We start from the raw sequence: 22262 nt of genomic DNA on the forward strand, positions 1-22262 counted from the left end.
TCTGTACTGGTCTTAGTGGTGCACCCTGCCCAGTCCTATCATCCACTGATGACTGGAGTTTCTGCGCAGACACATAAAGTTACCACTCCTTCAATAATACTTTCATAAGCACAACAGTGGTGATAATACCAGTAATTAACATAACAGCAGCTTTCTTGAATTTCAAAATTTTGTTCATTCAGAAAAACCTCAGGTCCATTTTGTGCTGTGAATTGTGAAGAGTTCAGGGTGTTACTGTTAAGGAATTGATTTTGAAGCTGTTGCGTATGTGAAACAGAGGTGGCAGTTCTTGCTGTTTAAAAGGCCGGGGAACTGGAGGATTTGCAGTTTTCCCTGGGAACCTCTCCCCTCCTTTTGCAGCAGTTTCTGGTGCAGCAGGACTTGGACCAAAAGATATCAATAAGTGAATTTGTAGAAAGTGGATACTGATGTTTTTCCATACTCAGTAGACTGGTCTCCCCTTTCACCTGTTGCTCGTGCAACAAGCTGCACCTTATCAGACCTGGAAAAACAGAACCGGAGCCAGGTATTTCAATATGAAGTGGTGTTTAAGATATCAAGGAGTTGGACTGAGAATGTAGTCTTCATGTTTGTTTAGGCCAGGGCACTAGGATTTTCCTTTAATCTGAAGTTTTATCTCTCAGGGCATTTGATTGGATAAGAGCAAACTTATTTCAAAGGACATATTGATTAATGACAAGGCTAAACTACAGACACATCCAGTTTGTTTGGAATTGAGAAATTCTGCATCCCTTTTGTAATACCATAAAAACAATACTTATGTATATTTGGTAATGTTGCCCACACTTTGGTTTCCCATAGCAACCGGAAGAGGATGTCTGTGATCATGCGCACTCCTTCGGGACGGATCCGGCTGTATTGCAAAGGAGCGGTGAGTACACCCAGTCAGGCAGTTGTTTAGACCCCCCTCAGGGGTCCAGAGGAGGTTATTTTATGGACATCAACGTCATCATGTCAACCAGCTGAGAGGCGGTCAGACTTCAGTCTAAATGGCTGTTGCTGGAATGGTCAGATCTCTCATTTCTGTCAGATTTTGATGACCAAGCAGCAGTGTAGCATAGTGGTGATGAGCAGGGCTCATAGCCAAAACGTTGCTGCTTCAGCTCCCCACCGGGGCACTGCAGTTGTACCCTTGAGCAAGGTACTTAACCCAGAAAAGCCATAGTAAATATCCAGCTGTATAAATGGGTAAGATTTAAAAACTGTAAAGACTGTGTAAGTCGCTGTGGATGAGAGCGTCTGTTAAACGACAATAATGTAATGTAATATGTAACCTCTCTGCCACAGGACACAGTGATCTACGACCGACTGGCCGACAGCTCCAGGTACAAGGACATCACTTTGAAGCACCTGGAGCAGTTTGCCACAGAGGGTGAGTGAGAGCTCTGTCCCACACACACATACACACACACACACACACGTATAACTGACACACCCTCACATGTGCTCAGCCAGTGAACGGGTTCATTTAATTAACGCCTTCGTATCGGAAAGATGACCTCACACTTGCGTTCTCAGATTACGGTGGCTGCGGTGAACACTGTGAGCTGATACACTCCTGCACCTGTTTCTCATTGAAGAGAGTAAATGCATCCTCCTCAGCTGCCTCTCTGTAAATAAAGGCCAGGGTGTCTCTATGGTTACTCGTCTAATACTTTACGTGCTAGTTTGCTGCCACCAAGTGGAAGTTTGATGTCACTTCATGTTAAATTGATTTTTTATTTTTTCTTGAGTCAGAATTTGTTAAACAGACCTCAGGGAAGTGTTTCATTGGTCAAAACTGACCACACACAAATCAATGACCGTTCTAGACATTTATATTTATATTTATATTTATATATATTATACATGTATATTTACATATATGTGGCACATTCAACCACACATTTTACGCAGCATTTTTTCTGGTATAACTACTGCAGCTACTGTTGCTACAACATTTAACGAATGCAGGTTAAGTCATTAATTCCCATTGCTGTAGGCTGTTGTACAGAGAAAGCCCCCTCTCTGGGGCAGAAGGTCAGGGGTTAAGGGTCGTGACTCTCACCGTGTCACTCCCATACCTGCAGGGCTGCGCACGCTGTGCTACGCGGTGGCCGACATCTCGCCGACGACCTACCGGGAGTGGCTGGAGGTGTACCAGCGCGCCTCCACAGCCGTCAACCGGAGGGCCATGAAGCTGGAGGAGAGCTACGAGCTGATCGAGAAGGTCAGAGAGCTGCGCCTGATCACTCTGACCACTCATTCAAGAGCTGTCCGTCTGCTGCACAAAGGCTCACGGCTGCTATTACACATATACATGGGTCTGGGGTTAACTGTTAAGTAAATCTTGTTTTCTCTGTCACCTTTCCTAAATTAACAGGACCAATTGCACCAAAATCAGCCCTTCGTGTCACATTTAAAGACAACATCTCCTCTTTTCGCTGAAATACCAAATGCTACTGCATGTCACTGCTGTTCCTAGTGCATCCTTCCCCCCTGCTTTTTCTGCCACTGTATTGGTCCACAGTGTAGAGGAGTGTTCACAGAGCACCACACGTGGGCCTCAAAGGTCAAGGGTTCGAATCCAAAATGAGACACTGCTGGTCTGCCCCTAAAGCCAAATAATCTGAATAACAGCCTTAAGTCCTGCTATGTGAATGAATGACACAGGAAACCCAGGCAATTTAGTTTGGATCACCTGTAGATATCCATCTGCTAAGCAAACAGGCACTTTAATGATTTATTTATATACTAATCCACGTGTTTGCCTGGTAGACAGCTCACACAGTGTATGCCAGTTCGGCCTTCCTGCTGGCCGTGTGGGTTGCAGAGTTCAGCGCTTCAGACCCGGTCCAGCGCTAATCTTTGGGCCAGTCCGCTGGCCGCTATGTGGGCTACGCTGTTAGCACAGGCAAAACCGCAGCGATGACGGGGTCAGGTCACGGAAACACAATCGGGGCCCTGTGTAAAGCACAGGTGAGCGCACTCATAAATCACCCAGGGCCCACAGGATGCCAGCCCAGCACCGTCCGCAAGTAAGTGCACTTAATCAACCCAAAAGAACCATCCCTCACAGACCCAAATGCGGGTATTCTATGTGACCACTAGGTGGCAGCATCCCTCTGTTGCAAACTGAATTTCCGTGGCCAAGATTTTTGTTTGTTTGTGACAGTGCACTTTACTTAATGTTACAGTGTTTAAATATCGTTATTATTTCATGACAGTTGCATTTAATGGTGTTACTGTTAATTTAAGTTCAGAGAATTTGGTTTCTTGTCTGCACACAATGGTTTATGAAAGTAACTTACAATATGCACATATGTTGAGTTCAACAATAATGTTTTAAGTAATTTATTTAAAAACTTTACCTTACCTGTAATTTTTTATCAACCAATTATTATGGGGGCACAAATGAACTCTTGGTAGGGCTTGAATAGTGTTATGCTCACACTCACTTGTCTGGCAGTGTTGTTAGCCTGATCAGACACTGTTGCATGTTTAAATTGAATGGAAATTGTGTGATGGAAGTCGCTCTGGTTAAGAGTGTCTGCTAAATGCATGTAATGTAGATGGTGACAACTTTTATTGTGTTTTAGTAAGTGTCATGTAGGTGACATGCTAACACTTCTAAAAAATTATCTTATGGAGAAGAGGCACTAACTCGCTGTCCTATTCCTATAGCCTGTGTAAGTGTTTGCATCAAGCTGTCATGAAAAATTTGTTAATCATGTTGAGATATTCCACTCTCCTTGGATAGTCATGGAAACGTGTCCAAATCTAAATGCAAATGTTAATGCATGCATGCATATATATATATATATATATGCAAAATGTCTTACTGATCTTCAGGTTTTACTTTTCCAAGCCATATAGTGTCAAATCATATTGCTATCATTTTTGCTAAGTCAATGGGTTGTATAGTATGGCCAAAAGTCATTGAGCACCTGCAAATGCATCTCAGTGTGTCCAAAGTAATGGGCATACGTTGCAGTCTTGTCCCCATTTTGCAACCTTCAGTGTAGTCCACTTTTCTTGAAATCCTATTGGAATTTAGACACAATTGAAATTATCATTAGAAGCAGATGGAAGGCATACTGTACTTGTGTGTGTGAATTGCTACAGTCGAGCAGGTCCCACACCCCTGTCAGGCCATTGTATGCCACAATTTTATTCCTTTTCAGATTTCCCCAACTCTTCAAAAGCTGTACTCAAAGGCTAATAACTCGTCAGCTTCTTTATACAAAACCACTAATGGGAGTTTTGGTGGGGATATGACTCACTGTGGACTTCAATTCCCAGCATCCCCTGGTGCTTGGATTTTTACCCATTTACTTCACTTCATGTTTGTGCCTTTATGTTGTAAAAGAACAAGATGTGGGCACGTGACTTTCCCTTCTTTCTGTCGCCACTGCAAACCTGTTTTTTCATCTCTCCATCTCCAACTCTTCTGCAGTGGCAGTTTTGAAAGGTGCGTCTCTCTCTGCAGAACTTGCAGCTGCTGGGGGCGACAGCGATCGAGGACAAGCTCCAGGACAAGGTCCCCGAGACAATCGAGATGCTGATGAAGGCCGACATCAAGATCTGGATCCTGACAGGCGACAAGCAAGAGACGGCCATCAACATCGGTGAGGCACATCCCAGGATGCCTTTCACCCACAAGCACACACGCATATACGCGAGACGAGAGCTCCTCATAAGCCAGAAAGCCACCGTCTGTGAATTTACGGAGGACGCTGTTGGTTCAGCTGTCAGCGCCAACGGGCTGATGTGAAACATGTATTACACTCATCCAAATCATTCACAAAGAGCACTTTGCTTCTTCGCTTTCAGATGTTGCGGTATTAGCTAAAACTCAGTAACATGTCGACAAGACATCCTATTAAGCGCGGCCATGAAAAACCAGATATTAGAAGAATTAAGCCTGCGACCACCTACCACCACCCTGAATCGGCCCTTTGTGCCCGTTTGCCAGCAATAAGACACACGAAAAGCGGCGCGGGCAGGGGGAGGTATTTTTACATCTTACGAGGTTGACAGGGCCCGCTCTGTGAAAATACTGAATATTTACTCTATTCTCACCCGTTCCCGGGGGCGGGCCTGCTCCTCGCCACACCGATTGACATGCAGAATTCCCCGTCTCACCCCCAGCGCCTCCGACTCGCCAGGCCCAATTAAAAGCAGGCCGTGAAACAGCCTCTAAATGCCCTGCAGTGTGCCGGGCCATAAAGACGCAGCATCTACCCCAGTAAAAAGTCACTGCGTATAAAATCTGTGTGTGTGTGCGTGTGTGTGTAACGCTCTACATTTGGATTGCCAGGCAACACAGCTGTTGTGCTCGCGGCCCAGTCAGCTGAAACGGAGCCGCTCTGATCGAGAGACGGGACTCCTGTTTTGTTGCGAAAACGTTACCGCAACATTGCCAGAATGTTGTTGAAGCCTTATTTGACCTTGGTACGGAGGAAGCCCCACCCAGGGGTCCCGTCGAGGTGGCTTGGTTGTGTACAGGGTAAACTCCCCTGGAAAAGGCAGCGGGCCCACTGGCTGTAGTGAAAGCACACTGGCACTGGTCTGTGTTCCTATAGAAGGGGGCTGCAAACGGCCCCCATGTTGGTCTTGGCCGAGACCGCGTCCCTCCTGGACGTGGTCGAGAAAAGGCAAACACAGCCCGTGCTGCCAATTCAAACACTGGCCCGGGTCGCCTGCCCCCACCAAAACTAGTCGGCAGCTCCTCGTATCCCCCCACCCCCCCGCCCGGGCTGTGCCCCCAGCCTCTGCGCATCCTCGATTTCCACCCCCTCACCTCTGGGAGGACTGTCTAATCCCACGTGTCACACCACGCATTCCCCTGCTCACCCGGGACCCTCTGGAGTTTAGTTCCGCCTGAGAGAAGAAAATAAAGAAAGGATCTCTTTCCCCAGCGTAACTGGTCTGGCTTGGTCACGGTGGATGGACCCTGTAAGGTAAACATATTACGCAGCGCTGGGAGTCACCAAAGGCCCTGATATATGGGCATGGGTCAGGCTGAGAGTGTGAGGGGGGCATGTTTCGTCTGTAAATATTTGTAAATTAACCCATTATCACTTAGGAAAACAGTCTGCCAGGCCCTGGGTCATGACCTGTGGGAGGGTGAGGAGAGAGGCGTTTACAATCTTGGCGGTGTTTTCCACTCAAACATAGGGGGCAAAAGCTATGGCTGTCTCCCCAGCTGAACATTAGAGAAATGAGCGTGAGATCAGCTATTTTGTAACGCTACGCACGTTGACCTGCTCTCCGTTCCTGGACACACGGAGCTGCCTTTTTTCAACCCCACACCCTTAAAAAGTTCCCAGCAGAGCTATGGCGTAATTGCAGGGTAAAACTGAATGTTTCCACGGCGCTCCACTGATATTACTCCGAGCTTCATATTAATGGCCTCCAATGGCTAAAATTCCTCCTTGTCTTTTTGTTCTCATTGCGTTCCCAGCTAATTACATCAGGGGAGTAACGACCGGAAAGTCTCTTTTATTGGAGTAATTTGTCACATGCGTTTTTATATGTTGTTATTAGGGTAAATTAATCGCCATAGGCCTGCCAAAAATTCAGTCTGACATCGCTTCCTTGGGACATTGTGCTGAAAGGACGTTGGAAGCTGATGGTGATGTATTCAACACCACTCTCCTGAAGACTGAGTTATGTGGGCTCTGTAACAGTATTATTATATGAATGAGTGTCATGGAAAAAAACACCCGTGCAAAGTTTGAGCGACATTTTTACTGGTCACAGATGGCATTGAAAATTGTCTCAGGGTGATTGTGAAGTGTCCTGTGTGGTGAAACTGAGTTTATCCAAAAAATAGAGAGATGCATTATGTTTTTGCTTAACAATACTGAAACATTTCTCTCTCCTCACCAGGACACTCGTGTAAACTGCTGACGAGGAACATGGGACTGGTAGTGGTTAATGAAGACACTCTGGATGTGAGTATAAGCTGCTAGAGACCTGTGTGCCAGCTTTTCTTAACTCTCCCTTCCATCAACCTGTCTATCACAGCAGATCAAAGGGAACTCAGACGGCTCAAACCTGACACCCTCAAACCAATTCACCAAGCTACGGCACTCTGAAAAACGATTTTGGTCAAGAAAGCCGTGAATGTTTATTATTTATTATCATTGACTTAGATTTGGTATTAAGCATGTGGGGGTGTTTTAGCCAAAATGCTGCTATTTCAACTTGTATATCATTTCATCTGAATAAGTAACTGGAAATCTACTTGGTAATAGAAGAACTTCCTTGTTTTAATGTTCCAGAAAAAACCTGCTGACTTTGCATGTAAATGTAGTTAATCCATAATGTGTTCTATTAGTTTCTTTAATGCTGTCAAGTCATTTCAGTGCCAAAGCAGTCTTGGCACAGTGGCCGGTTACAGTAACCAGAATATCTTATTATTTGGAAGTTAGTGCTTGTCCTTTCTGTAAAAGGCAAAGGTTAAATGTTTCTGTACGTGATGCATACGGTCATTACACAGTTTGAACCTCTGAAAAACACTGTGAAGCTCCTTTTTTTTCTGCCAAAATTCATCTGACCAAAATGGCTTTTGAAATTGAAATGAGCGTAGCGTTGAAACAGTCCCCTTTTTGTCAACCACACTGATTAGTATTATGATTTATTGGAGTCGCCTCTCTGGGAGCAGAGGAGGAAACCGGAGCCGCCGCTTTCCTCCCCGAGCTCTTCCTTTTCGCTCTGTTCTCCGATTCCTCATCATCTGTGCTTTCTCTCCCACTCTCCTGCGTTCCTTTGTCTGCCTGCTCTTCCTCATGCACACTATTGCATCTGTCTCTTTCTCTCACTTGCTTTCCATCCCCTCCCTCTTTCACTCCTTTTCCTCTTCTCACATTCAGGTCTTTGTGTTTGCTTCCTCCTGTCTGTTTTCTTTCTTTCCTTTCTATGATCTTCTCTATGATCTCCCCTCCTTCTCTTCCTTCTCTTCTTCTCGCCCCTTCTTTTCCTTTCTCTGTCTCTCTCTCTCCCTCTCTTTCTTTCTCGATCTGTCTGTCTCATGGAGCGTTGGCAGCAGGGTTGATTGACAGTGAATACAGGTCTGTGTTTAGGTATCCACCGCACTGCCTGCAGACAGATGAGTGTTCACGGAAAGACGGTATCAGAAACCCCCCCAGAGGCAAGCACGTGGGACCCGGAGGGGCCAGCGATGATGGACAGCCTTCAGTGAGGGCGTGGCCCCTCCCAGGCTGTCCACCATGTCAGCTAAACTGCATAGGTGCAGTGAGGAGAATAGGAGTTGTAGTCACAGTGTGTGTTCATTCAAATAAATCTGGCATGGAGCCGCAGAGGAAAGCTCAGGTTATATGTTCTGACCAGGGTCTTTAGTCATTAAGCATTAAATGACATTTTTCTGAAGCCATTACTCAGCCAATGAGACAACTCACGGAAGATTTAAAATGTTTTGGTGGCTGGCCAGTAAAAGTAATTACATAATGACATTTGAGAGTTAAAATAAATTACATTTTGAAGTTTCATTGAGTTCTGGCATGAGTTTAGAACATTCCAGAGTATATTGGGTTGTTCTTTAACAAAAGCAGTTGCAGCATAACTTATTTGCACTTGTTTTAACTTCTTTATTTTTTAATTGTATTCATATTTGAAAATGTGGTAGTTTCTGTTTGGTCATACCAAACGCACACCAGGTATTTGGACCATATTCATCGGGCTGACAGAGGCCTTCACGTCACACTGAACTCTGTCTACACACCCCAGCGTGACTGTTCTCTGAAAGATTCCTCGTGAAGAGATGCAGGTCTAACGGTGGCCTTCTGAATGTTATAGAAATGAACTATTTGTAATGAGATTGAAAGGAATAATTGGACAGCGTGACCGAGGGTTCCGAGCCTACTACATTCACATCAATTTAAAAATTAAACATAGACGGAGATGGGAGGAGGGAAGCAAGGAAGAGTGCAGCTGTGCGTGTGTGTGTGTGTGTGTATGTGTGTGTGCGCGCATGTGTGTGCACGTCACAACGTGAGAAGCAGAATGGACACACAGTAATAGCAGTTTCACACATTACATCATGGCCCATACATCATCCTAGCCGCTAATGGTGCCTCGGACGTTTGCACAGAGTGAGTGGGACATGTCATTTGTGCCGGCGTGGGTGTGACCACATGCGCTGAAGCCTGCGTGTGGTCTGAACGGACAAACGAGGCCAGGCAAAGATTACTCATTCAGTTAATTCCCCTCCCCACACACACACACACACACACACGCGGCGACTTCTCAAACCCAGGGCGTCTCTCGAGAGGCCTGGCACATCTGCGAGGGCGATCCTCTCCCCGAGCGGCGCGCCCGGGCCACTCAGCACGGTCCCAAGGAGCTGGGGCTTGTTGATGGAAGCAGGAGTGTGTTTGCTAATGGACGCCTCCTTCCCATGTGTAAATCAAACAGAGCAGAGCCCCGGTGGCCCTCCCTGCCGATTCAGCCATAACAAAGAGGCCTGAGAAGGAGACACGCGGAATTAGCGCTAATATCCCTTTTAAGTGGGGGTGGGAAAGAAGGCGGCGTTTAGAGGCGTCCATTGCGCACAACTGGCGGGTCCCGTCCACCTATTTGCGACAGCTCGCTGTGGAAGCCTGACTAATTCCCAAGGGTTCTGATTAGAGTCCATAGGTGGTAGTGGCTTAACCCAAACACAATGGCTCATTCCCAAAATGCTCACTCACTGAGGTAAGCTGGAAGTGCTCATGCTAAAAGCATAAGTGAGTGAAAGTGGTAATAAACTGAGAGCTTATTTCTTGTTGTTAACACTTTTTCCTCTTTTTGTCACCGTACGTGTCAGAATGATTTTTTTCTTTTCCAAATTCGTCGACAAATGACACATTCTATGGGACCGCGGGGCCGGACTTCTCTGATTAAAATTCTGAAGTTCCGTAGGCAAAAGAGGCTTCGTCAAAACACAATGGATAATTCCCAAAACTGCAGTTAGCCAGAAGCGCACGCTAAAAAGCACAAGCGTAGCGAGGGAAAATGGTAATGAACAGAGAGCTCGTTTGTTGTTGCTCACACCCCTCTTCCTCTTTTTGTCACCGTACGTGTCAGGGTGATTTTTCTCCCAGATTTGTCAACAAATAGCACATTCCATTGCACCGCGGGGCCAGACTTCTTGGCCTGCGGCGGACAGGACGAAATATCGTGTGAAGGTCCATTTGCTACCACTCACGGACCTGCGCTGGAAGCGGTCCAAAGTCAGCACTTCTGTCCGCACATTAGGTCCGCCCCGCCGAACGCGCGCACACGCACGGACTCTATCCAAACAGTGGGATTAGCGTGTCCCTCGCACACTCGCACAAACTCACTGCAGCGCCTTTTACTCGGGGCCCGATTCAGACGGCGGGCGCTTCGCACGCAGCGCTCCCACACAACAACACGCCGTGTAAATACCATATATGCACAGGCGCATATACTGTGTGTGTACGTGTGTGGATCAGTCTTGATATTAGTAGGCCATACTTGCCATACTCCAGACTTTTATTTCTTTTGCAGTTTGTGTTTGCCCTTGTCGTTGTGTCCGCTGGTGGTGTAGCATAGTGGAAAGGAGCGGGGCTCATAACCGATTGGTTGTTGGTTCAAGTCCCCGCTGGGGCACTGCTGTTATACTCTAGGGCAAGGCACTTAACCCACAATTGCCTCAGTAGATATCCAGCTGTATAAGTGGAGAACATGAAGAATTGTAACCTGTGTAATTTGCTCTAGATAAGAGTGTCTGCTAATTACCAGTAATGTAATGAAATGTCTAGGTGGAAGTGCCTCTAGACCCACAGGTAGGCTCAGGTATTCTTTGGCTTGAGCGAGGCTCTCCGCCTCTTCTTTTCCCCTATCTCTTTTGCTCTTCTGCTGTCATTCTCTCTCCCTCTGTCTCTCCTTCACTCTGACAGCAGCACAGCCCCAGGGCCCCTAAGCATTTCCTTCGGTTGGGCTTTCGGCGTGGCGCTGTAGGAGCGTGATGCCGATCGGTCCCTCTGGCTCCATCAGCCAGCCCTTACGAGGACACGCATCCAGGCTCTCGGCTCTCACAGGCCGAGCACTTTGGTTTCATCAAGCAGTGGGCTCCCCCCACCGAGAGCCTTTAAGAGGCATCTGCTGTAGGCCATCAGTGATAGATGGGGGGCTGGCTCTCCGGTAAGAGCCCCCCCAGGCCCGCTAAACGTATGGAGCCAGGACCCCCACAGCCTGGGAGACCTGGCCGCGCTAATGAGGCGGAAAACCTCTTCCACCTCAGAACGACCAGTCACCACGGGCGCATAAACATCACTTGTTTTCTTTAATCTACACAGGCTCTTTTGCCCCGTATTTGATGTGTGACATCATCGCTGCCTCTTTCCCCCCTGGTGGCTTGGTGATACATGGGCCAATCAGAGGCTCCGTGCTGGTCAGGTGCTGAATGTCATTCGGACAGTAAGAAAAAAATAAATGACATAAACAATGGTGTGGCTAAAGCCCATATTTTCAGGCTTACATGCTCAATACGCTAAGAGACAGAATTAGACAACTTCATGCATCAAAATGAACATGTACTACCTCCTCCCAGCAGTAGTCCAAGTCATTAATCTGTACAATTCTGCACACTGTGTTCCAAATAATAGGAAGAAAAACACTGCAAAAAGGAGAGTTTAGAAAGAGGCCTGGAGAGAAATGGAGTCTGTAAGTCTGTGGAAGGTGGGAAGTCATTTGTATTTGTTTCCCCTTTAGTCTGGTTGGTTTGAATCGTGTTTGTTGATCATTTTTACGTGTGGGTGATGAAGAGCTCAAAAGTGCATTGGTGGAGCATGTGTTGAATGTCTCTCTTGTATTCAGAATATTCGTCTCAGTGCATGTTCCTGAGCAACATGTGGTGTTCATGGCAAACACATAATCTCCCATGACACTCCCAGTACAAGTGAGCACAACTGTAAAGCACAAGCCAGTTGCTAAATTTGTACTGTCAGTCTTAAGGCTAAGGGTTGCTCTTATGCATTTGGATAAAAGTCATCCATAGAGTTGTCATAGGAGTTACATTGACCTGTAGTAGTTCTTTAAGCATACTTCTGTGTGTACTCACTCTTTATGGGTTTGAGGCATGGTGGAAAGATGTTAGGCCCGTGCCAGATTAAACACTAAGGCTGCTCTGTATTACCCCTGGAAGCGCTGCCATCTGCGGCGTCTGATGACATCACTCACTCACTCTGTGAGCGTTTGCCTTCCCTGCTCATTCACACTTCACGTGCGTTTGCTTTTCCTGACCATTCACCCTGCGCACATCCGTTTTTCACGCTCGCTCCTGCCCTGGGTGCGTTTTGTTCGTCTCTTTCATTCCTTTTCCGTTTGCATCTGCTTTTCCTGCCCAAAGTCCTTCTCTAGCATTATCGGTTCCAGCAGATAAAGATGGAGTCATTTCTGTTTCTTGAAACTTTCTTAGTGTAGCAGCTGGTTGCGAAGACATCTGTTTTCTGTGAAAGCGGTACACAAACCGAAATTGTAATATTATTGCTTTTTTGTATTCATCTTCATCCTGTTTCTTTCAAATGCAGATTATCTGCGTGATTGAATTTGCTTCCCGTTCTCTCCTGTTTTTCATCTAAGCGTTGGGACTAAGCCTAGCCATACCTTAATTTACAGGTTAAGGTCATTTGACCTTTCACTGAAGCTCCATTTTCCGTAATTTTGGTCATTACATGAAGTTTATACATGCTTTTGTACATGCAATTGAATACAGACTTAACACCATGAAATTAAGCCAATCCAATCAATTCCAACCACTCAATTCCCAATCAATTCAAGTTTTTCTGAGCACCAATTTGGTTTGCGAATTTCAAAACTTATGAAACTGAATCTTAAAAGCCTGTTAAGCTTTGTTATGTAAAAATATCTGCCGGCCCTTAGTAGGGAAACGTTGTTCCTCAATCCGTCTGGAGCCGACCTGTCGGCCTCTGGTTCTGACAGATCCAAACATACACGTCCTTGTTTGGGGTCATAGGCAAAATAGGTCCGATGAACCCAGTGAACAGTGTGCTTATTTATCCTTCTATCGTGTATGTCCAGCCTTTCCCCTGGAACTCTTTCAGCAGAGGAAGATGTTTTGAGTGTTGCTCTCAGAGCTAAAGCATCTAGTTCCAGGGTTAAATTCAAAGTGCCCTTAACATACAGCCATGGTAACTACATCAGTACATGCTCTGCTGAGGATCAGTTCTCTGTGTTCCTGCAGATAAAAGAATAGAGGGGACATTCTTTCTAACTGCTGTGGAACTTCGTTATTAACGTAACGGATCCTGGGTTTTCACTAAACATATGCAACTTTGCCAGCCACTAGAATCAACAAAATTGTAGCGTTGTTCAAATTCAAAATTTTGTGTGAAAATACAGAAATACGGTACTTTTTGAAATTTGTTTCCCAGTCTTGGGGACAGAGCACCACAGTGGTTAGGCTGAATGTCCCCCATGTTAGAGAGTGAAAGAGCGGTTTGTTTTGCGTTGATGTCACCATGGTCAGGGGCGGGGGGGTTGGGGGACGCGGGAGTTTGCTCTGGAAATTAAAGACAACATTGGAAGAAAAAACTGCAGTTTTTTTTCCCCTCACGTGCTTTGAAGGGGAAAGTTTGTTAGTCATCGGCTTAATGAGCCTGTGTCTTCCGCGAATGTCCCCTGTGCGTAGGCCTGTGTGTGTTTTTGTTGTTTCGTTATTAAAGGTCATTGTGCGGTGCTCCTCACCCGGAGAGACTTGAAATGCGCAGAGGATGCATCCGTGAGAAAATAAACCTGCGTCTGGTTGGGCGCACAAAGCTTTTACAAACAAAGCTGCTCTTGTTGGAGTTACAGTTGTGTTTATTTTAACTGAAAGCCATTTTGTATTGACTCATTGTATATATGAGTGATCATTTTTGAAACAGATTTTGGTGCTCTTTAAAGCAGATTACATTAATACCACTGTGGAAAAATGTGTATAAACAGTAATAAGTAGGTCAGGAGTTTGATAATTGTTTGGCTAGAGTACTAACATCTTAATGTGTTAAAATGGTGATTTGTTATAAAATACGTGGGACAGTTCAGACCCCATAGAGATGATCTCCTTCAGGTCTCACTGATATCTGGCTTAGTGAAAGTGAATTTCACAGGGTAACTCATCTTGATGAACTTGGTTCTGAGCAGGTGATCACCCGCCTGAAGGTTAGACTAGTAACAAATTTGATCTCTGCCAGGACGGAGCGTTCAGACTGGGGGAAATGTAAATTTTGGAAATTGCTGTAAGTGCAGGCATATTTCTCTCCATGGTCCGCAGACCTTTATCGCGCAAGCAGATCTCTGAAACATCCTGAGTTCCTTTCACAAAACAGATGCCTTCACAGAGGCCTTGCCAGTAAGTGGACAGGAGCACACAGTATATAATTTAAGTGAAATGATATACAGAGCAGTGCATTCCAGAGCTACACAACCCAGTGCAGGAATTACACGGCCCAGGCCCGCTGCCTTAGAGAGTGCATGTATCCGCGTTTTCATTCAACGATTCAATGATGATTAAAATCTTCCAGGTTTAATCAAGACGTGGACTATTTCCAGGTTTCCAGTTGAACATACCCAGCTGGCTCTCGACATTTCTAGAGGGGAAAGTTCCCAGTGAAAACCAGACAAATGGACTTTGATACGGAGAAGGGTTTATAATGTGGAGCGCAATAACTGGAGGAAAGAAAAAGACTGAATTACATGCCATTAATGAGATTGTTATTCTTCCTCGTTGCCTTTTTTTGAAGATGTGTTGTTGTCAAATGAACCATCAATGTAGACCAAAGCATATAATGTAATGAGGCATGGGAATTAGTTGGATCAATGATGTGTCTGCTCATGTGTTTATTTCTGTTTATGTTCATATTTCATTTTTTATTCAGTCAGTCCTGCAGGGCTGACTGGAAATGAAAGAGCATTAATGTTGACTGCCCGAAGGATTTCTGGCATCTCTAAAATGTGGCTAAAATGTCAATAAACATGACAGGCATAAACAATCTGTCTGCAGGGCACCCGGGAGACCCTGAGCCGACACTGCGGCATGCTGGGAGACGCCCTGCACAAGGAGAACGATTTCGCCCTCATCATCGACGGGAAGACGCTCAAGTACGCCCTCACCTTCGGGGTCCGCCAGTACTTCCTGGACCTGGCGCTGTCCTGCAAAGCGGTCATCTGCTGCAGGTAACCTCCGGCGACCGCAGTTATCATGGCCCGGTCCTCCATTTTAGCAGTTAGCTTAGCAAACTGTTTAGGAGCCGTGGGTGGAATGAGACTTCAGCTGAAGCATATGAAGGTTGGGCTGGAGCAAAGCAGCTCTTGCCATGTTCTTGCCATGTTGCCATGTAGCACTGTGGTACCAGTGTAACACTGAGACAGCATTCTACAAACGTTGAGTCAACGAAGTCTCACTGTGTCAGGGGGTGTTGGAGTGATGTTGAATGTACCAGATGTAGAGTATACCCATGTACATAGTGTAACATTGTCAGATTGGTGGTTACTGCTGGTGGAGTTGGCAGGTGAGTTACATGAGTTTCATTGGTTTTGGATCTAGGCTGTAGATTCCTAACAGAATAACCCCAATCTCAGGGATATTGTTACAGGATGATAGATCTTCACTGAGATCAGAACATCCCAGAATTCCAAGGGGTTGCATACTCCTGCAGCACAAACCACCACGCCATTGGGTCACACCTGCTTTCGTTCGCCACAAGAACAAGCAATCCCAGAAAAACAGACCGACCCTGCTGTCCGTCTGGACGCTGGCCACTCGTCCCTGTCCGTATCAATTTCCCCATCATGGACTGTATTTGCAACCTGTTGTTTGTGTGCGCTTATTGTTTCTGCCAAACGCCCTCAGAGCGGACCAGGAAACACGAAATAGACAGAGCATTGGAGCCAGTGCCCGTAGCAAGTCCTCAGCACTCAGGCCCTTATCACGTTACCATGTGCCTAGTGGCCTGTCGAGCATCCAGCGTCTTGAGTCACTCAGCTGGGTATCTGCACAAGCTGCCAGTGGCAGGCTGTCCCTGCCCCGGCCCTTTGAAGACCCGAGATAAAGCCCTCGCGCACTCCCCTCTGTGAAGAACACAGTCCTCACCTCACATCACGCATGCAAGCGGGTGTGTGATCTCAGCCCCAAGAGGTCAGAGAGATAGCAAGGGGGTTGAGTCAGAGTGGAGCCAGGAGAACGGGAGAGAGCACATAAAGAATTTTTTGGGGGAAAGGAGTAGGCACGCCTATCTCTTGTTTAATCGGGCTTTTCACAGTGCAAGCTGAAGTAGGTGATGATCAACCTGTTGAGGAGTGCAGCCCTTGTCCCAGAAGCCCACGGTGCCAGCACTCAGCCACCTGCTTAACTCCACCAACAATCACATTTTCCCATTCTCATTTTTAGCATGTCATGGGCCTGAACAGAAGTTCAACTAACTATTTTTAGTTGGTAATACGTTTGTCAATGTGGTTCAGGATGTCTGGTGCTTCGCCCAGTGTCTCTACATTAAAGTCTATCTGTTCTAGGGTAGGTGCAGTATGGCTGCCATTCAGCTCTGTGATACACTACAAAACCAATGGCACTCTGTCCCTCTCATTACCTTCTGTGCAACATTACTGTTACAGCTCCCATCCTTTTCTCCTCTTGATTCTTATCTCCGCTGGCATTCGGAGATTAGAGAAAGATATCATTAATACGCAATCCGATTAAGAGAACAGCATTCACTTTAATTTTTGGAGACGCACAGCAGGAAAACCCCAAATTAAATTCTGAATCGGGGAGCAGCTCGATGAAGCAGATATATGAGGAGAAATGGAAGTAATGACGGAAAACGGAGACAATAAAATTAAACCATAACCATCTCTCCCTAATGCCATTAAGCAGACCTGTCTTTTCGGGGTTAGGGGGACATCACTCGATTGTGGTCTGGACAGAGATTCCATTCTTTCTTTTCAGTAGGCGCCAATGCATCTTGAGATATATGGGCCTTATTTATGGCCTTTATTGTTATGCCCGGTCAGATGTTTTGGAAGAGTGCAGTCTGATAAAGTGGGGGTCAGATAATGGGCCTTTCATGGGTGCGTGTGACGTCCCGCACAATGAGAGGAGACAGTGCGTTTCTGTTAGCTGAGCCGCAGCCATGACAGGCACACGCTATCTGACTGTCCCCTCGCGTCCTCCTCTGTCCCCGGCAGGGTGTCCCCGCTGCAGAAGTCGGAGGTGGTGGAGATGGTGAAGAAGCAGGTGCGCGTGATCACGCTGGCCATCGGCGACGGCGCCAACGACGTGGGCATGATCCAGACCGCCCACGTGGGCGTGGGCATCTCCGGCAACGAGGGCCTGCAGGCCGCCAACTCCTCCGACTACTCCATCGCCCAGGTGAGCCCAGCATGGCCAGGGGGGAGAGCAGGGATTCAACAGGTGAAGTCATTTGTTTAGGGGTGCTGGCTATTCCTCCAGGTGAATACATTCACTTCAGGTAAGAGGGTCCATGAAAACCAACCAAAGTGATAAATCAATGCGAACAGTCTCTGTTTTTCTTGCACTAATACATCATCGTAATACAAGATACCAGCGACATTGTGTGAGAAAGAAAAGCAACAGTGCTCTTGCATATTATAAAGATGTTTTATTAGGATGCTAGCTCACGTTAGTACAGCGTGTTTCACAGACCCCCACCGTGGTATAGCTACAGTACCCAAGGCTGAGCCAAGGGTTGTACAACAATGGAGTACTTTCATCACATCGTGGTTTCGAATGACTGCAATGGAGAAGCTGTCATTAGTGGTCTACAGGACCATTTAAAAGGCAGCACGCTCTCTGATGAAAACTGGCTCCTTTATGGAGCCCACATCCGTACCCCATTGACTCCCGGAGAATTCCAGTGATCGGGTTACACCCACGGGATTTATCAAATTATTTGCTACACGTGTATTGTTTTGGAGGGGGTGTTTCTGTTACACCATGTGCCTCCGTGAATGTGCATTTTCTTTTCTCTGAACTAAAGACCGTGTCCTCTAGATGAACTGGGGCTGAACTGAGTGCTTGCCCCTCTCCCAACCCTGCCCCCCCCTTCCTCTATGGACATCATACCTGGGTTTATGGAGTCTGCCTTGTTTCCACACTCGGAACTGGTCTTTCTCTAGCTGCAGTGATTGATTTCTCCATAGATCATTGCCTTGCAACAATGTGGTGAACTCTTTGATCTGCGTTGTGGTGTTCATAATGAGGTCCCCTTCAATGCAAACACTGACAGAGCACACTCTGACCGAGACACGCAAAAAATAACTCAAAGCGGCGCCCGGCCATTTTGAACGTTATCTTATAGTAAGCACTGAGAAATGTGAGAAAAGGCACATAGGGGAATGCCAGTGAATTACTGTACCATGGTATCTGTACAGTCAGTTTAGATCTAGCACAGAGACTGGAATTTATGGTTTCTTGTGGATCACTCAGTGCGTGTCACATGATCGTTCTGGACGCGCTTTGCTGACACAATCCCCCTGTGGACTATTTGATCCCCTGAAGCTCCAGGGGTCAGGCCCCAGGGCTGGGATGAAGGGGCCAGGGAAGGCCCGCTCATCCACCCGAGATAAGAGCCCTCCTCAGAGGTCAGTTCCTCAATCGCTATGGCCGCCGGTCTCCCCCAGCGACGCCCCTCTCCTCTGGCAGATTTATAAAGTGGCAGTGCAGCACACGTTGCAGCGTGGTGCTGGTTCACTGGGGGTGTAGCCAAAGATGGATACACTGGGAGTGGAACATAGACGTCAGTACGCTTGGGTTGAGGTGTATCAGGAAACTGGCGGATCTTGCCTTTACCTAGATACCAACTGAAATAATACTACATCAAGCAGTGTGCCCTTATCCTGCCGAAACCTTTGCCTCCCAGCTATTTTCACTTGGCCTATTGCTTAAAGTCATGTTATTAACTATGATTTTTGCCTACAGGCTCCCTTATTTAGGTGGACTTTCATTTTATTTATCCTGTATTTAGTCTTTAATTATTTAATCAGAAAATGGTCTCATAGCGATTTAAAGTCTATCCCAAGAGAGTCATGGTGAAGTCAGTCTACCATGAAAGGTCAAAGGAGTTGAACTGTACGAGGCACAAGATTACAAGCAAGCCTGACAAACATGTTGTACAGCAACAGTTGTAGTAACAAAAAGAAAATTGCAAAAAGTGCACAGTTAGCTCCTTTCTGGGACTTATGACTGCAATGAGACTAGGGGTACGGGGGCCTCAGTTCAAAAAGTTTCAGTTTGTTTGGACAAATGCAGTGAAAACACTGATGCTACTATCTCCGTCCCAGTGGTTCAGTAGTTTTTCCTGCACAGCTATTAAAGTAATAAACAAATATTGGGTGAACTGTTCAAAAACCATCTGGTATTTATTGAATTTCACCCATTATATTGGGGGTGGGATAAAATATTACCTTATTGCAATATTCGACCAGGAGATTACAAATTGAGGTGTCTATTTGAATGCGTGCTAATTGCCAGAAAATGAAGAAAAACCCAGTTTTATTCATTTCTCATCAGAGTTATTGAAGGAGAGCCCAAAGGGGCCGAGCATAAAATAACAGATCATTCATTCATTATTAATTTTCATGCCTGAAAGTGTGAGTGAACACAGATTTCTTTGTAGCTAGTCATTATTTACACAGAAAGAGCTGGAGTTTCACGCAGCGCTCGGGGATGAAAAAGAGGGTTTTGATTACTTGAATAATTGATCTTGGGAGCCAGAGAATATCTGAATATCAAATTGGAGAACATGCACAAACCCCTGCTTTAAATGTGAAAGCTGGGGAGGTTTATTCAAATACATAGCAGTGGGCTCTTCACTAAGTTTTTGTTGGTACAGAGATAATTAAAGTGTCCCTGAGGGAGTCGCATAGCCTTTCTCTGCTTTTGAAACCCGGCAGAAACGCCTGGCAATGCAGTCAGTGTGCGATGAAAAATGCGAGGAATGTCTTCATTAAGGCCACACTCTCTCCTCCCCGGAAAACCTCAGCCTTTGAAGTTGGACAATGATAAGATTGCCCCATTTTAATCAGAAGTCCCACTTGCGGCTAACACGATCATTCGCTGACTGGAATTCCTGGTACTGTACTGCCTTTGTGCAGCGGACCGTTATCATATACATGTAGTAAGCTATTATGTATTTCTTCCCTCCCCGGCCCCGCAGTTCAAGTACCTGAAGAATCTGCTCCTGGTTCACGGTGCATGGAACTACAACCGTGTGGCCAAGTGTATCCTCTACTGCTTCTACAAGAACATCGTCCTGTACATCATCGAGGTAGGACTGTGCATCTTTTGGCCTCAGGGTCCACAGTACATCTGAACACAATATAAAACAATCTGTACGTTGAGATAATCCTGGCCTGACAACAGCATTCTATCAGTTCAGTTTTGTCATAACGTGGTTTGAAGCTTTGATCAAAACCCACCTGATACTGTAATGGAAAAGTTCCGCTATGGAGAATTTCTTCTTTTTTTTTTCTATAGGGTAAATAAATTCAGAGAAGCGGCTCTTGAGTTCCAGGAGTCGTTCTGTTATTTTTTCTCAGTTGGAAGCGTGTTTTTCTGGAAACGCAGCGCTGGTCCCCCTTGCCCCCCTCACGCCCCCCCCCTCCCAGTGAGTCACTGAAGGGAGTAATGAAGCCCGCGGGGTTCCCAGCGTCGCGGCCGGCTCGCTCAGCTGTGGCGGTCCTGCTCGCCGATGGAGTGTGACCGCCAACAGATGGGCAGGCCTGCGCTCCAGCTTTGCAGAAAGCAGCCAGCTGCCGTACATACAGGCGTGCACTCGAGACTGCTCCCAGATCTGCTTTAAAAGCCGCCTAGGGTGGCTCCGTGAGAAGATAAATCCAGGAAAAGTGTTTGGTTGGACATACCAAGCGTTTATAAATCAGTCTTGTAGTGGCCATTGATGTGGAATTTGCTTGAAATAACCAATAAAACACTGTCCCTGTGGCTTATTTTCGAATAACCTTTGCCTTTTGCTAGAACCTTGAAGACCAAGCTCCATTTCAATATTCTGTATCAGTTAAATGATAATTTTAAGTCAGAAGAACAGAGAACAGAACAGCGTCAGTATAAGTTCTGAGATTTCCAAGATAGGCCCACATAGTAGCTATGAGAAGATAGAGTTAAAGGCAGACTGGTTCATTATGCACTGACTTTAGATTTCTATCATTGAAGCTGATAGTGAAATTTTCACATCAATTAATGCAAACTGAATGTATTGTGAGTCTAAGAGTATTGAACTTTTCAGTGTCTTTGCCACATTCTGTTAAAATTAACCATTAAAAGTCCCTTCTCATAAGTGACATTTGTCTTGCAATGGTGAAATATTACGGGGCTCACATGATTATAACACTCTAAAACTGACCAAAAGATGTGAGGGTGTCAGTGAATGGAGCCCCTGAACCTCTGCCCTCCGCATTCTTTCTGGATAAAGGCTCAATGTTATCTCTGCTCTGTGGAGCAAGATGCAGTCCCACAGTGGATTATTCACTCAGCCTCCCGAGTGAGACATCACCGCCCGGGTGCCTTGCACTGCATGCTGGGAGAAAGCTCGAGGCAGACGCAGGACTTCAGGGGCCAAAAGAGCAGCCAGATGTCATGAGAATGTCAGCGCTCGAGCACAGGGGATATGGTTGCAGCACGAAACATCAGATCATAAATCGACGTAGCTGAGCAAGAGAGAGGTAGCTCCCTCTCTTTCTCTCTTTCTCTCTCCTTCTTTCTCTCTTTCTCTCTGTTTCTGTCTCCCTCTCTCTCCTGTGCAACTTTATTTTCCTTCCTCATTTAATTTTATATCCCGTAGTAAATCACTCAGGACCTTGGGATTGTACCATGTCCTCCCCCATTAATTCCGCACTCTAAGAACTTAGAGTTTTAATGATTCTGAGCAGCAGTTCGTCCCTTCTGTGGCCTGCTGCACCTAAAGGAAGATGATGATGATGTTTGTAGATGGGATGGCAGATATGGCGAGACATTTATGTTCTGTGCAACACCCTGTTGCCATATGCAAACAAATAAAGTGATTCTGTGATAGTAAGTTTTAGGAGGTCCTTTTTAGTGCCATTTCATGTCAACTTATTTTCCTCAAAGGGATATACCCTCCCTATAAGGATCATGTATCTGTCTGATCTTTTCCCTCTTTTTTTAGTTCCTTTAACTGCACTACAGCATGTGAGAATGCTCAGAGCTCCACACTAATTGCTGCCCTTGCAGGTAGAGTAGC

At 46.1% G+C, this 22262-nt stretch overlaps 1 protein-coding gene across 4 annotated transcripts in view; it reads left to right on the plus strand.

The window, feature by feature from the left end:
- Positions 1-22262, plus strand: part of LOC118769690 (phospholipid-transporting ATPase IA) — a 122661-nt gene that overhangs the window by 73978 nt on the left and 26421 nt on the right. For all 4 annotated transcript variants that reach the window (XM_036516948.1, XM_036516951.1, XM_036516949.1 and 1 more), the window contains 8 exons: positions 823-892; positions 1309-1393; positions 2091-2230; positions 4490-4628; positions 6895-6959; positions 15035-15207; positions 17212-17395; positions 20202-20312. In XM_036516948.1, coding sequence (XP_036372841.1) covers positions 823-892; positions 1309-1393; positions 2091-2230; positions 4490-4628; positions 6895-6959; positions 15035-15207; positions 17212-17395; positions 20202-20312 — 967 coding nt within the window. The remainder of the gene's footprint in view (positions 1-822; positions 893-1308; positions 1394-2090; positions 2231-4489; positions 4629-6894; positions 6960-15034; positions 15208-17211; positions 17396-20201; positions 20313-22262) is intronic.

This window comes from Megalops cyprinoides, chromosome 22 (genome assembly GCF_013368585.1).
Source record: "Megalops cyprinoides isolate fMegCyp1 chromosome 22, fMegCyp1.pri, whole genome shotgun sequence".
In the NCBI taxonomy this organism is placed as follows: domain Eukaryota; kingdom Metazoa; phylum Chordata; class Actinopteri; order Elopiformes; family Megalopidae; genus Megalops; species Megalops cyprinoides.